We start from the raw sequence: 15,000 nt of genomic DNA, 5'->3' as shown, positions 1-15,000 counted from the left end.
TTCCCATTCTTCTAATCCGGCTTTGAATTGTACTACGATGACTATCTTACTTTATACCGATAATTCGGGATTACCTTGGAACTGTTCCGAGAGAATATTAGCATATTCTCTAACCGTCATCATTGCTCAACTGACATTTGATCATTCTCTTGTCACCTAAACTCTGGCAACATTTACTTCTCCCTCCATGTTGTGTCAATATTTAAATTGTTTAAGTATATGAATAGTTGCCTTTTCTGAGTATTCAATATGATTCAGAAATCGCTTAAGTTTGTTCGTTTTTAGTTTTTTTGTTTCAATCAACGGAGAAAGAATTAAACCTGCTGTGTTATAAATATCTACTTTATATGTTACATATATTATATCGTACCGTGATACTGTGTGGACTGAGATCCCGTTGACAGACGACACAATCTTTATATGTAAATTAAAGCGTTAACACTTAAGGCATGCAAATTAGTAGCTCCAGTTTCATGTATCTACTGTAATTGTTGGGTATTTAAACAGAATAACTGTTTATTTTTGTGAGCGTGTTTCGTATGAGTTTCAAATAACCCTGGAAGGTCGATTAAGTTTTTCATCATTATTTTCCAATCTATGAAGAAAAACATAGATTGCTTCTGCTTACTAAGCTCATTTACCTATTTGGCATAGGAGAGGGACAATTCAACACACAGGTAAAAAATAAGAAAAAGGACACATACTTGCCGTGGATATTTTCCAATATTCATCGATTGTCGCCTAAGTGTCATTGCAGTCATTACAATTTCCCCTGCAGTGTATTTTTAATTGTATACTAGACTAACTGTGACCCGTTGTGATACTGACAGTTCAGGTTATAAAATAGTGAAGCTGATTTCAGTATCGCATTGAAATAAAAGTTAATTTTATGATGATTTAATTAAATGTTTAAATTCGTTCGTGTTTACAAGTTCAAGTTTGAGGTTTTATTGATTATTTACAGGGAACGCCTTTCCTGTTACACCTAGAGCGTCAATGAAAATTAATGCTGATGCGGTCCTCTCTAAACTGTTACAAACGAAGTCGTACGCATATTTTTGCTCATTGGTAGGACAACATATTGAGCTGGTAGAATCGTTAGCACGCCGGGCGAAATGCGTAGCCGTATTTCGTCTACCGCTACGTCCTGGCTTCAAATTCCGCCGAGGTCGACTTAGCCTTTCATCCTCTCGGGGTCGATAAATTAAGTACCAGTTGCGTATTGGGGTCGATATAATCGACTTAATCCGTTTGTCTGTCCTTGTTTGTCCCCTCTGTGTTTAGCGCCTTGTGGGTAGTAAAGAAATATAAAAATATAAATATATTTACATTGATTTTCGTTCATGTTGTATCATTTGTTGAAACAGGGCATCCAGCCCTAAAAAAACCACACCAAAGCGCTGACACCCTACTACTTATATTCCCCCCACTGTTCCCTGTGGGTATATTCCCTCTCTTGCTCACTCTGTCTCTCTAACTCTCTCAATAGAGGGTCCGGCATAACGACAGATGTGTACCCCATCGAAATTCGTTGCCTCATGACTTCCAGAAAAATGGATACTTTTTAACGAAATTTTCAAAGAATACTGCTTAAATGATATGAATTTTCTATGGGTTGGGGAGAGGAGGTTCGGAAAATTCACACGATCCGAACTTTTCCCTTCATAACTTTCAGGAAAATTGATATCTTTTAATGAAATTTTATACAAACACCTTTCAAATGGCGTAGATGACGATTATGAAGAAGTTTGTGGGGAAATATTTTTCCGAGGGAATAGGGAGAGAAGTTTAAAAAAAAACAGAGTTTCGGATCAGGAAGACGAAATAGTTTGGAAGTACTGTGTTTTGATGGGGATTTCCCCCATGTTTCTAAATCACAGCCTTCGAAATAATGGTGGCAGGCGGGGAGGGGGGTATCTTCTTATGAAAAAAAAATTTGAAAATTTCCACTCCCTAATCCACCCCATTACACTCTGTACCGATTTTGGACAATTATTTTTAAGTTAAAAAACTTGCGACGAGCCTTTTCGGTAAAAAAACAAAAACAAATAAAGAAAAAAAAATGAAAAGAAAAATATAAATATTTTCAGAGGAAAAGGTGTACAATTCAAGGGATATTTGGCTGTTGTTTCTAGCAATCCCAAACGACCCTCTCTGTTCACTCTCACATGTATTGAGGATTTTTGAATATTTTTCTCCCATTAAACACATTTTATGGAATGAAGATGCCGAAGTAACACAAGCATGATCCTTTGGTGGAGTATAAGTAACAAAAAAAAAATTCTAATTTAAATTGTTACCCACACACCAATCAAGCATAGGTGAGTGTGTGTATGTGTAAGAAAAAACATTTTCTAACAGAAAAGTATGCTCTTAAAATGAATAATCTTCTACGTACGTCATTTTTTTATTTTGAATCCCTGTGGATAAATGCCAGCAATGACCTTCATAAGCTCTCCAATATTTTAAATTATAAACAGAAACAATCCTGGGAAGTAGGGGACGTTGCCAAAAAAAATCATAATTTTTCAAATTACGTTTTGCAGCATATAAATGTATGTATGGGGAGAAAACATATTCTTTTCTACTCTAGGGACAAGGCCCGAAATATTTTGGGAGGGAGCCAGTAGATAAGATCAACCCCAGTATGCAACTGGTACTTAATTTATCGACCCCGAAAGGATAAAAGGCAAAGTCGACCTAAGCGGAATTTGAACTCAGAATGTAACAGCATACGAAATACCTATTTCTTTACTACCCACAAGGGGCTAAACACAGAGAGGACAAACGGATTAAGTCGATTACATCGACCCCAGTGCGTAACTGGCATCTAATTTATCGACCCCGAAAGGATGAAAGGCAAAGTCGACCTCAGCGGAATTTGAACTCAGAACGTAACGGCAGATGAAATACCTATTTCTTTACTACCCACAAGGGGCTAAACACAGAGAGGACAAACAAGGACAGACAAATGGATTAAGTCGATTATATCGACCCCAGTGCGTAACTGGTACTTATTTAATCGATCCCGAAAGGATGAAAAGCAAAGTCGACCTCGGCGGGATTTGAACTCAGAACGTAACAGCAGACGTAATACGGCTACGCATTTCGCCCGGCGTGCTAACGTTTCTGCCAGTTCGCCGCCATTTTTTTTACAATAGTATTGTTTATGTATATGTGTGCATGCGCATGCGCTTGCGTGTGTGGATTATTATGTATCTATTTGCTTATTATCTACTTTGTTGAAAGTGTCTTAGACGGTCATAAATAAACTTTTAAAGAAAACAGGATATTTACAACACACTGAGAACAAGCCCGAATGACTTTTAACGTAATATATTCCTCCAAAACACCGGCCGAATGATTATGCGTACCATCTCAAAATTCAGATCCGGACGTTCTCAATAAATCCTGATTGGCATCGTCTTCCATTCTCTTACATTACTATACTCATTTACTATACTGGTTTTGTTCATTATGTTACTGCCCTTGAATTGATGGTAAGAAAATGGATGAAGTCGACAAAATTTGGACTAAATTTGTAAAAGCACGGAACATCATTCTACTCAGAATGGTATTTATATAGCATAAAAGAATCACATAAATACATAAGCATATTTACGTTATGCTTCTATAAAAACCACGCCAAGTAGTTATTTATCATATCAGCAAATATTTTGCTGATTTCAGATCTATTATCCAAGTCTTCTTAGGTTTATAAGAGAATATGTATGCTACCATATGACGCTCATTTCTATTATGCGAAACGGTAGTTTCGAGAGATTGACGTTCTGTTATTACAGATTAAGAATAGTAACTGCATATAGACACGGTAGATGGTTGTCTACAAAAAGTTGTTGCAGTACATGGCTTACCCTCCATACATGCAAATGCAATACACACACAAAGAAATACTCGCATACACACACACACACACACATACATGTCTATTTATAAATCTATAAATCTATTTACCTATCTACTGTATGCCTGTATATACATAAATTTTTCCATGTGTATATCTATGTATATATGCATATATAAGTCTTTAAATCTTTTCAGTTTCATAGTCGCCGTCGTGCTATGGCACCAGCGCTGACTGTGCTACACCATTATTTGAAGTCTCTGATATGTGGTATTTGGTGAATGAGGTAGTTTGATGCCACTGCCCCTCATCTGAGTTTTCTGTCGTGAGGTAGACTCATCTGGAGCACCTTAGAGGGGGAGATCCAGTCCTGCACTGAAGACACCCACACCCTACAAGTCCTGCAGGCACCACGGAAGGACACTCAAGAGCCGTGGGCCCCCCAAACCCAAGCTGCCACAGCACCCGGGCCTGCACCCCGATGGAGTCGCTAAAATACCCGGCACCACACAGCCACGCAGTGGCGCCCCGTTAGGCCGCCTGTGAAACCCTCAACGTCAAGTTTTGGCACAAGGCCCTATAAGACACTCCAGATGCACATCACTGCACGTCCCTCTCGCACCCGCCCCAGAGAAAAGAGCTTTAACTCCCTCAGTCAGTCCCAGCAGCCGATACGCTACACTGAGGGCACCTACTTTGTGCAGCCCCGCTGGACCGCCCTGAGCTACGTCGCCAAATCCCACGTTGCATGGTGACCACTGCTGGGAGTAGCAATCCAAGAAGCCGAGGATGCCCCCCCCCCATCGCCCCAAAGGACCACCGTCTCCTTTTCTCTTGTTTTGAAATTTCGGAGGATCCATCCAGCTAGCCTCCTGCGTTTTATTAGCAAATTCGTGAGGGCGCGTGGCTTAGTGGTTAGGGCATTCGGCTCATGATCGTAAGGTTGTGAGTTCGATTCCCGGCGACGCGTTGTGTCCTTGAGCAAGACACTTTATTTCACGTTGCTCCAGTCCAATCAGCTGGCAAAAATGAGTTGTACTTGTATTTCAAAGGGTCAGCCTTGTCACTCTCTGTGTCACGCTGATTATCTCCGAGAACTACGTTAAGGGTATACGTGTCTGTGGAATGCTCAGCCATTTGCACGTTAATTTCACGAGCAAGCTGTTCCGTTGATCGTATCAGCTGGGACCCTCGTCGTCGTAACCGGCGGAGTCTTTTAAATTAGCAAATTCGTAATACGCACTTAGAAAGTGCCCAGGTCATGCACTAATTTTGACTCAGGGGTTGCAAATCCTCCTAGATCAATGTATCTTATCTGCATGTCGGTCACTTTTATGTGCTGGTAGCGCAGGGCAAGATATGCCATTTCTAGGTTCCAGCAAATTTCGAAGTTACGACATTCTGCGTGTTAAGCAGATGTGATAATGCCACAAACTTGTATATATACGTTAATATATATACGTATGTATATACATACGTGTGTGTGTATGTATATATATATATATATATATAATTATACGCACAGATATGCAAATACATATGTAATATATATATGTGTGTGTGAGTGTGTGTGTTTGTGTGTGTAAGCGTGTATATTTCAATGTATGTGTATGTGTTAATCAATCAGCTATTTCAGTTTGAAATATCAATCAATATTATATAATTAGTTCATTGACGTATAGGTAGGATTTAGAGCGTAGGTTGAGAGAGCAAAAATAAAGATAAAATAAAGTAAAATAAAATCCAAAAAATATCGAAAAAGGAATTAAAAAAAAAGACAAAGATAAATAACGGATACATAAAACAAACAAAGACTATAACGAAATGTTTGAATTGATAAATACAAGAATAACAGAATACAGAAAATTATTTCTGCTAACCGAAGCGAAACTGTGCCATTATATATATATAACTGTACAGTAATTTGGCTATTGTCATTAATTAGACTAGTTCATTTAATATAATACTGGCTATTGATTTTTGTTCACCTACATAGAAAATGTTACGTTGCGCTTTGTATGCTCCTTCACACACACTCATGTATATGTGTATACATACATACATACGTACATATGTATATGTGTGCGCGTGTACGTACGTATGTATATATATATATATATATATATATATATATATATACATATATATATGTGTGTGTACGTATGTATGTATTCATATATATATATATATATATTTATGTACGTGCATATATATATATATATACGTATATACATACATATATATATATATATATACGTGTATATATGTATATATATACGTGTACATAGATGTATTTAAATATATGTGTACGTATGTAAACGTAAACACAAACAATTATAAAGACACGCACACACATACGCACACATACATACACATATATGTGTATACGTAGATATGTTCATATATAATTACATGCATGTACACACATGTGTACATTTATGTGAGCGCACGCCTACACGTCTACGTGTTTATGAGCGTCTGTGTATGCGCGTGAATTTTAGCTTTCATGAATATAATTGCACAGCTCTATGTATATCCGAATATAATGCCAACCCTCTCTTTTATACACACACACACACACACACATACATATATATATATAAATTTATGTATAAAAAGTATGTATGTTTAAATATATGTATGTATGCGGATTCTTTTTTTTATCTTTTCTTCCTAGCTTGGTAACCGAAAGGTGTAAACCAAGAATAAATAATGTAATTATAAGCTTAGTTTAAATATGAATTCCTGTATGGGATGGTTATGTTGTTCAGCAGACTGTTTAATGGCAGCTAGCTTGAAAATAATTAGAAAGTACTAAGAACTCTAGGTGGTCTCTTTCTGTCGTTATTTTATTTTTTATGCCAGGATGGCAGCTATAGTTTCTCAAAAAGAAAATATAGATCTAAGATGGAAAACCCACTGAGATGTGTACTGTATCTAATCTTATAGTTTTTACTACATTGCCTACAGGATGTGTATAGAAATAGACTCATACATAAGATGCATACCTAATTACATACACATATTATGGATATATGTTTATATGTCTAATGATAATTAAACACTCATTTCGCTCTCTGCTACACAGCTTAGCTTTAGAATTCTAAATACGTCAGAAATGGAACTGAAATGCTTCTATTTTTGAATATCCTTCCTTTTATTGGTCTTTTCGCTTGTCACGAAATAATGGAATTTTTTTTTTTTATAAATGATTTCGAGTTTAGAATTTTAGCTTTTTTTTTATATATTTTGTCTCGTTTTATTATTTTTTTTTTCATCTTTTGTTGTTAGGAATATTAAGGAACATCGGTATAATATATTATTTGTCTGTTATTTGTGCCAAGAAACTAAGTTGCTTGTGTCTTAGAATTAAATTAAAATATCATAATACTTATGGCTGCTAGCCCCCACCCTCTAATCCCACTGTCATCACACATCCACACATCCAAAATAATAGTAATGATATAAAATGAGGGTTCATTATTGAAAACAGCAATAAAACCTAAGACGGAGTATCTTTTATTTGACATCGTCACCATCATGTATATTTAGATATGTAACCATCCGGATAAAAAATATCATATGTCGAAAAACATTGCTTCATCAGTCAATCTGAGGAACGGATTTATAAACCAGCTACATTTGTAGTTGGTTCATAAAGAAATCTGTACAGTACACACAACACACGCTAATCTAGACTGTAGAAATCAATGATCCGCATTATATTATTATTGGCAAATCCTCAAAAGACCCAATCGCAAACAACGAAAATGGGACATTATTTTCAAAGGTCAGTTCTATCATTTGATGGCAATAAATTGAATTACACCTTATAAGCACACAGTAAGAAATAAACTTTTCCCTGTCTTTTCATGAAACAATATAAATTAAAAGGATTCAACATTATCCCATATACACTACGCATGAATTTCACTTCTCACTTTGAAGATAACTGTTAAGATAACACACTAAATTCAGCAACAAGATTTCGATGTACACATCTCTTCACGGAATTATTTAAGTAGGTACATTCATGGTTCACAAAGTTTTGATTTCTATATTATTAAGTGAAGGTGTAATAAATCAATCTCCATAAATAATTGCCTTTACAATTAGAAACTTTTTGAAAACCAATATATTGGCTCAGCAAGTTGCATGCAACTGACGAGGCCTAGCGGATGTGTTTCGATGTTTCTAATTAAAATTTGCTTGTTTGCTTATGTTAGCCCATGTTTGCCAATGCTAGCAATCTTTTGTTTTTACTGAATTTTTCAAATTAGAATAGTCATATTGCATGTATGAATAGTTTGCTTGTGCTCTGGTTGCTGCACAGGGCATTGTTATTTTGATACCCCAAAGCTGTATATGGATTAAAAGAGTCCGATAGAATAAGTACTAGGCTTACAAAGAATAAGTGCTGAGGTCGATTTGCTTGACTAAAGGCGGTGCTCCAGAATGGCCACTGTCAGATGACTGAAACAAGTAAAAGAGTAAAGGAGTAAAAGAATATATTTGTTTTGCTAGATTTTTGTTGTGAATTCGTGTGTTGAAACATATATTGTTGTATTTAAGAATGGTCACTTTGCCAGTTTAGCCAATAGTGCGTGTGATTTTATTGGCTAAACTGGCAAAATTACCATTCCTAAATACAACAGTAAAATAATAATATCACACCATTAATAGGTAAACATTATTTCATTGAATTGGTGAAGGTGAACTTACTAGACATGGCCAAATACAACCTGTTACAATACGGAAACTGTAGATCTACTGGAGGCATAGTTGAAACCTTATTATGATCAGTCTTTGTGAGAACCATATCCACTGGTCTTCCTCCAGAGAAATTCAATAAAAATAAAAACTTATGAAGAAGCCCAACGAAAATCCTTTTCATATATAATCCCTCTCTCACTGCAGCACTCTCTTTCCCGCTCTTCATATCTCTCTCCCTCTCCCTCTCTACCCTTCTATTGAATGAACTGGTACAAAATACAAGTAGGTTTGCTATCCATAAATATGTAAGAAATTCAAGTATATGGCATCTTGACATAAAAGGTGAATACGCTATTCACCGAAATTATTAAACAGAACGGTGAGTAGTATGCTTATGTAGCCATGTTGCCAAGTAATTTCTCGCAGCTTTACTATGACTGGGGAAAAGGAAGAACAGCTAATGTTTGAGAGACAAGAGGCCACAGAAAGATCCATGAGAGGGATATAAATACAAGAGAACATCCAAGGAGATTCGTGAAGGGATTATACTGAGCGACTTGATCACAAAATACTGAAGATAAAAATTCTACTAGGTCGGACAATTCAAAAAGCTCCTAGGAAAGAGAAAGAACCGTATAGTTATCCAGAAGTATCCAAAGGATTGGAGGAGACCAGTCTGCAACCTCCATGACTGGGAGTGCTTAGATGTACTTAGGTAGGACGACACTACAAGAGCATCTATCTCTTCCGAAGGAATGATTATTTGCTGCCAAATACGATTACAAGTAAGTTCACCACCATCAATTCACCGTGAAGAAAGTTCACCGCGAGGCAAGTTTAATGAGAAAATATATCCATAGTATATAGTCGCAGGAGTGGCTGTGTGGTAAGTAGCTTGCTTACCAGCCACATGGTTCCGGGTTCAGTCCCACTGCGTGGCACCTTGGGCATGTGTATTCTACTATAGCCTCGGGCCGACGGAAGCCTTGTGAGTGGATTTGGTAGATGGAAACTGAAAGAAGCCCGTCACATATGTATATATATATATGTATATATATATATATATATGTAAATGTTTGTGTGTCTGTGTTTGTCCCCCAACATCGCTTGACAACCGGTCTGGTGTGTTTACGTCCCCGTAACTTAGCGGTTCGGCATAACAGACCGATAGAATAAATACTAGGCTTACAGAGAATAAGTCCTGGGGTCGATTTGCTCCACTAAAGGCGGTGCTCCAGAAACAAGCAAAAGAGTAAAGGAGTAAAAGAACAGTATCTCACCATTAATAAGTAAACACTATTTCATTGAATTGGTGAAGGTGAACTTACTAGACATGGCCAAATAGAACCTGTTACAATACGGAAAGGGGTTATTCGGTACAATTGACACTCCAGAAATTTATCGATATATTATCGATCTCGGAGGGATGAACGGCAAAATAAAACTTGGCGAAATTTAAACTCAGATTGTAAAGTCTCGATAGATATGACACCAAACATTTTCTCCGACTCGTAGGGATTCTGTCACTAATAGTAACCTACAATACACGCATAAGTTTGAAAAGCAAAAAACCTTAATTGCATGCAAAAACCCTGTTACATTTGTTCAAAGAGAGGTTTGCTTCGGATACACCGTTCGGAGATGTAAGGAATGATTGTTACCTGCGTCAGAACGAATGTTGCGGTTCGTCAATAGTGATATGGAATAAAAATTTACAAAAACACAAGTAAATAACAATAGTATAATATTGGTTTAAACTTAAGATAGATCTTATAGGTGTATGTCTTTAGATGGCATCACAATGTAGCAACAGATGTTCAGTTCGCGATGAGACTACTCCTTTCTTATCACAAGCATTGGAAAGCATGGAAAGAATAAGGAGACAGGGCGATAATTGATCTCCTGACAAAATGGTAAATGAAGAAAAGACAGTGAGATAAAGCACTTTTCTTTTTTGTACATCCATAAATAATTTTATACAGTTGTTCTTTGTCAGTCTGCCTTGATACACACATGCATATACATACACGTACACACTCATAACCTACACATATATATATATATGTGTGTGTGTATGTGTGTGCATATGCACAAGCATGTCTTTTTATTGAGTGTGTGTGTGTGTATATGTGTGTGCATACGTGTGTGTGTGCGTGTGTGCGTGTGTGCGTGTGTGGCCAAGCGAGTAAGGCACTTGACAGCCTTTCTTTGAGAATTCATAATAAATTCTATTTGTTCTGAAAATGTCGAGCAGCTGGGTTATTTTCATTGACTTGCAATCAAAGTCTGTTTTGGGGTTGGCGCAAATATATATATATATATACATATATATATATACATATACATTTATACCTATATATATATATATATATATATATGTATACATATACATACAGGTAGACATACATATATATTTCAATGTGTCTGTGTGTGTTTCTGTATCTAATCATGTAAATATATATATATATATAATATATATATATATATATATATATATATATATATATATATATATATATATATATATATATATATATTATATATATTATATATATATATAGATAGATATACATATATACGTACGTAAGTGTATGTCAGACTATGAAAATTTGTATGTGTATGTGTATGCAAAGTGCATTGTTTCCATTTACATTAGAATAATATTTAGCATCATGAACTGATTTAAAATTACGATTCTCCTATTAAGGAAAATATATTTCATACAAATAGTCGTTGACAGTCTTTCTTTAGAAAGACACTGTGTGTGCTTATAAATATTTAATCATGAAAAACTGAGATATTGCAGGAGACAATATATATATATATATATATATATATATATATATATATATGTACATAACATTTGGTGCACGCGTACATACACACATGTGTAGTCTATTTACTTGTTCGAGATATTAAGTTGCGGTCAGGCTGGGGCACCGCTTTCAAGGACAGTAGTAGAACTAATTGATCATGCTGCTTTTCAATGTCGCATTTATTCTATGAGATGCTTCGGAGGAAATGCTAAGTTGCGGGAACTTAGACACATCAAGACCACTTGTGGGGGACAATACAAACCCAAAGGCACACACACACATATACATACATATACACACTTACACACACACAGACACACACACACACACACACACATATATATATATATTATATATATATATATGTATATATATATATATATGTATATATATATACGTTTATATATTTGTTGTGCAAGATTTTTTTATGTGAAGTCGTGTGTTGAAACAGATATTGTATATTTCGGAATGGCCATTTTGCCAGTTTAGCCAATAACTAAAGCAAAATTACGCCAAATACATAGTGCGTGTGTTTTTATTGGCTAAACTGGCAAAATGACCATTCCGAAATATAACAATATATATATATATATGTATATATACACATGCATACACACACACACACATATATATATATATATACATATACGACTAATTTCGTTCAGTTTCCTGTTGTCATTCCACTCACAAGGCTCCGGTTGACTTACTGCGATAGTAGAAATCTGTTGCCCAATGTGTCACACAATATCAGTAGACTCAGGACAGTTTAATTAAACTCATCTCGGGAGGCAAGCTACTTACTGCACATCTAACCCTGCACCTATATATACATACATATATATATATATATAATATATATATATATATATATATATATATATATATATGTATATATATATATATTATATATATATATATATCTATATATATATATATAATATATATATATATATATATGAATAAATAACGCAGGTGTAATCAAATATTTTTACTTTCGACACACGACTTCACATAAAAAGAGTTTTATCTTGACTATTGTGTAATTGTAACATATTATTTTACTGATAAATTTCCTCTATTTACATAATATTGAGGTCTCTTTCTTTCTTTTGTTATCTTACCGTTTTTACCAATGTATATATATATATATATTATATATATATATATATATATATTTACATATGTGTGTGTCTGTGTGTGTGTGTATGCATAATGTAAGTAGTATACAAATTTAATTATATAACTGAAAGTAGTAAACTTTAAGACCCCATCTGTTGCACTCTACCTGTTATTACAATAATCCTATGTAAGCTCACCATGCCTTTACCACAAAGGACACGCACTAGAGCTACAATACGAAACGGTTCAATGATAAAGTTCCATATAAGTATGATCATCAATACCGTAGACATATCATAAACAACGCTAAAATAAACAGGCTTCAAACAATTAAAACGCAACTGACACGGAAGCCGAATGATGAAAATAAGGTGACCGATACAAACCAACATGTTTCTGCGGAGTTTAAGAAACATAAACAAATTTGGCTAAAATGTCTATTATTCGAACACTATATAAATATACTTACAGAGTATACAAATATATTTCCTATATAAGTAACACTGCCCACGGCAAATCTATTCCCTTTCATAAAAATGACAAATTGTGAAGGTCGCAAAACGTTGAATATGGAATTAGGAATTTATTGTTCTATATTTAAGAGATGAGGAATTATGTACATTATTTACAATCAACCATCTCTTGTATATGGGTGATCTAAAACTGTATGCTACGAATGATAATCAGCTGGAAACATTACTACAAACGGTACATGGATTTACAAAGGAAATAAACATGACATTTGGCTTAGAAAAATGTGCCAAAGCAACATTGAAAATAGGAAAAGTAGTTAAGAGTCACAAAATCACACTACATAAAGCAAATGAAATGAGAGAATTAAATCAAATCTAGACATACAAATTCTAGGAATCAATGAACTAGATACGATACGAAAAGGAAAGAGAGGATGAGAAAGGAATACTATAGACGAGCTAGATTAATACTGAAAACAGAGCTCAATGCGAAAAACAAGATATTAGGTATTGACACTCTAGCCGTCCCAGTTATAAGTTACAGCTACAATATTCTTAACGAGACTCTAAATGTACTAATCTAAAGGGGCAGGAAAACAAGAAAAATAATGACAAGATGTTGGATGCCTCGCCCAAAATCTGACCGTATCTAAGGTGGTAGAGGCCTTACACAGTAAGAAAACTATCACATAATAACCACCATAGGATTACAGAAATACCTACCTTAGAAGCAAGGCAAACTTATGCAAATAGCCACAAAACATGAAGAAAGCAAAAGACTGCTTTCTTTCTTTAAGGAAGCTGACAAATACAAGAAAGAAGCTATAGTACCTAACAACTATGAAGAAAAAGAAGAAACAACGAAGCTGTAAAATAACTGAAATCCAAACTAAAACTGAAACCTTAAGTTCAGTAGAGGTCATATGTGTTTTGAAAGAGAAGATCAGGAAGGATTTTTTTCAGGAGTTTTCGCGCAGTCCTAAAATCTGAGCTAAATGCACGTAACAAGCTGTTAGCTATAAATTCCTTAGCAGTTCTTGTTATTAACGGTTTCAATGTGTTGAACTGGAATATGAGCGAAACAAGGAAAGTTGACATGAAAATCCGTAAGCAGCTGACTCGCAATAAACTGCACTACCCAAAGGCAGACGAAGATCGTCTTTACCTACCCAGAGCTTAAGGAGGTCGAGGCTTGATCCAATTAGAAACCTCCTACAAAATCACAACAACTGTACTTGCAAAATATCTTGAAACATCTCATTAGATGTTAAAGCTCGTTGAAAACCATGAAAGACGAAAGAAGCTTCATTGTGTTATGAAGGAGAACCAAAATTTTCATGTGAGTTTATGCATAATACTCTGGTTGAAAAGCATAATGGAAATGCAGTATCTGTAGTTGCAAAGATTAAATCAATAGCAAAGCGAAATATTCTTGAACAATAGGTTGATAGGTGGAACAAAAACCTCTGCATGGCAAAATATGGCTCGTAGCAAACAAGCTGATGTAGACCAGGAGCACCCTCAGCAGTGGCTACGGAGCTCATGGTTAAAGGCAGAGAGTAAAGGTTTTATGTTGACTGCTCAAGATTAGAGCTTATTGACCCGGAACTTTCAAGCCAATGTGATGAAAAATGGTACTGACCCAAAGTGCCGGTACTACAACGATGGGATAGAAATAGTCGACCATCAAATCTCTGGATGTCAGGTTTTAGCACCTGTAGACTACAAATCCAGACATGACAGAGTTGGTCAATAACTATAATGCATAATGTGTCGGCATCATAAAATCAAAGCTGCTGATAAATGGTACAAGCACCACCCTGAGGCCGTAACTGAGGGAGGAAATATAACTATTCTTTGGGACTTCCCATTATGTACAGATCAGACCATCAAGGCAAATAAACCATATATTGTTGTGAACGACAAAAGCAATGAAGTCTGTTCATTGATTGACATGAGCATGAAATGTGCCCATAATATCTCGACAATAGAATTTGATAAGCTCAGAAAATAT

General features: G+C 35.4%; 1 protein-coding gene across 1 annotated transcript in view; it reads left to right on the top strand.

Moving 5' to 3' along the window:
* The first annotated feature begins 14,754 nt into the window (after positions 1-14,754).
* Positions 14,755-15,000, top strand: part of LOC115230721 — a 405-nt gene continuing 159 nt past the window's right edge. The window contains exon 1 of the mRNA XM_029800858.1: positions 14,755-15,000. This exon is cut by the window's right edge and continues 159 nt beyond it. Coding sequence (XP_029656718.1) covers positions 14,755-15,000 — 246 coding nt within the window.

The sequence above is a fragment of the Octopus sinensis genome, unplaced genomic scaffold, assembly GCF_006345805.1.
Source record: "Octopus sinensis unplaced genomic scaffold, ASM634580v1 Contig16222, whole genome shotgun sequence".
Lineage (NCBI taxonomy): Eukaryota > Metazoa > Mollusca > Cephalopoda > Octopoda > Octopodidae > Octopus > Octopus sinensis.
This window is presented reverse-complemented; position numbering and strand designations above follow the sequence as displayed.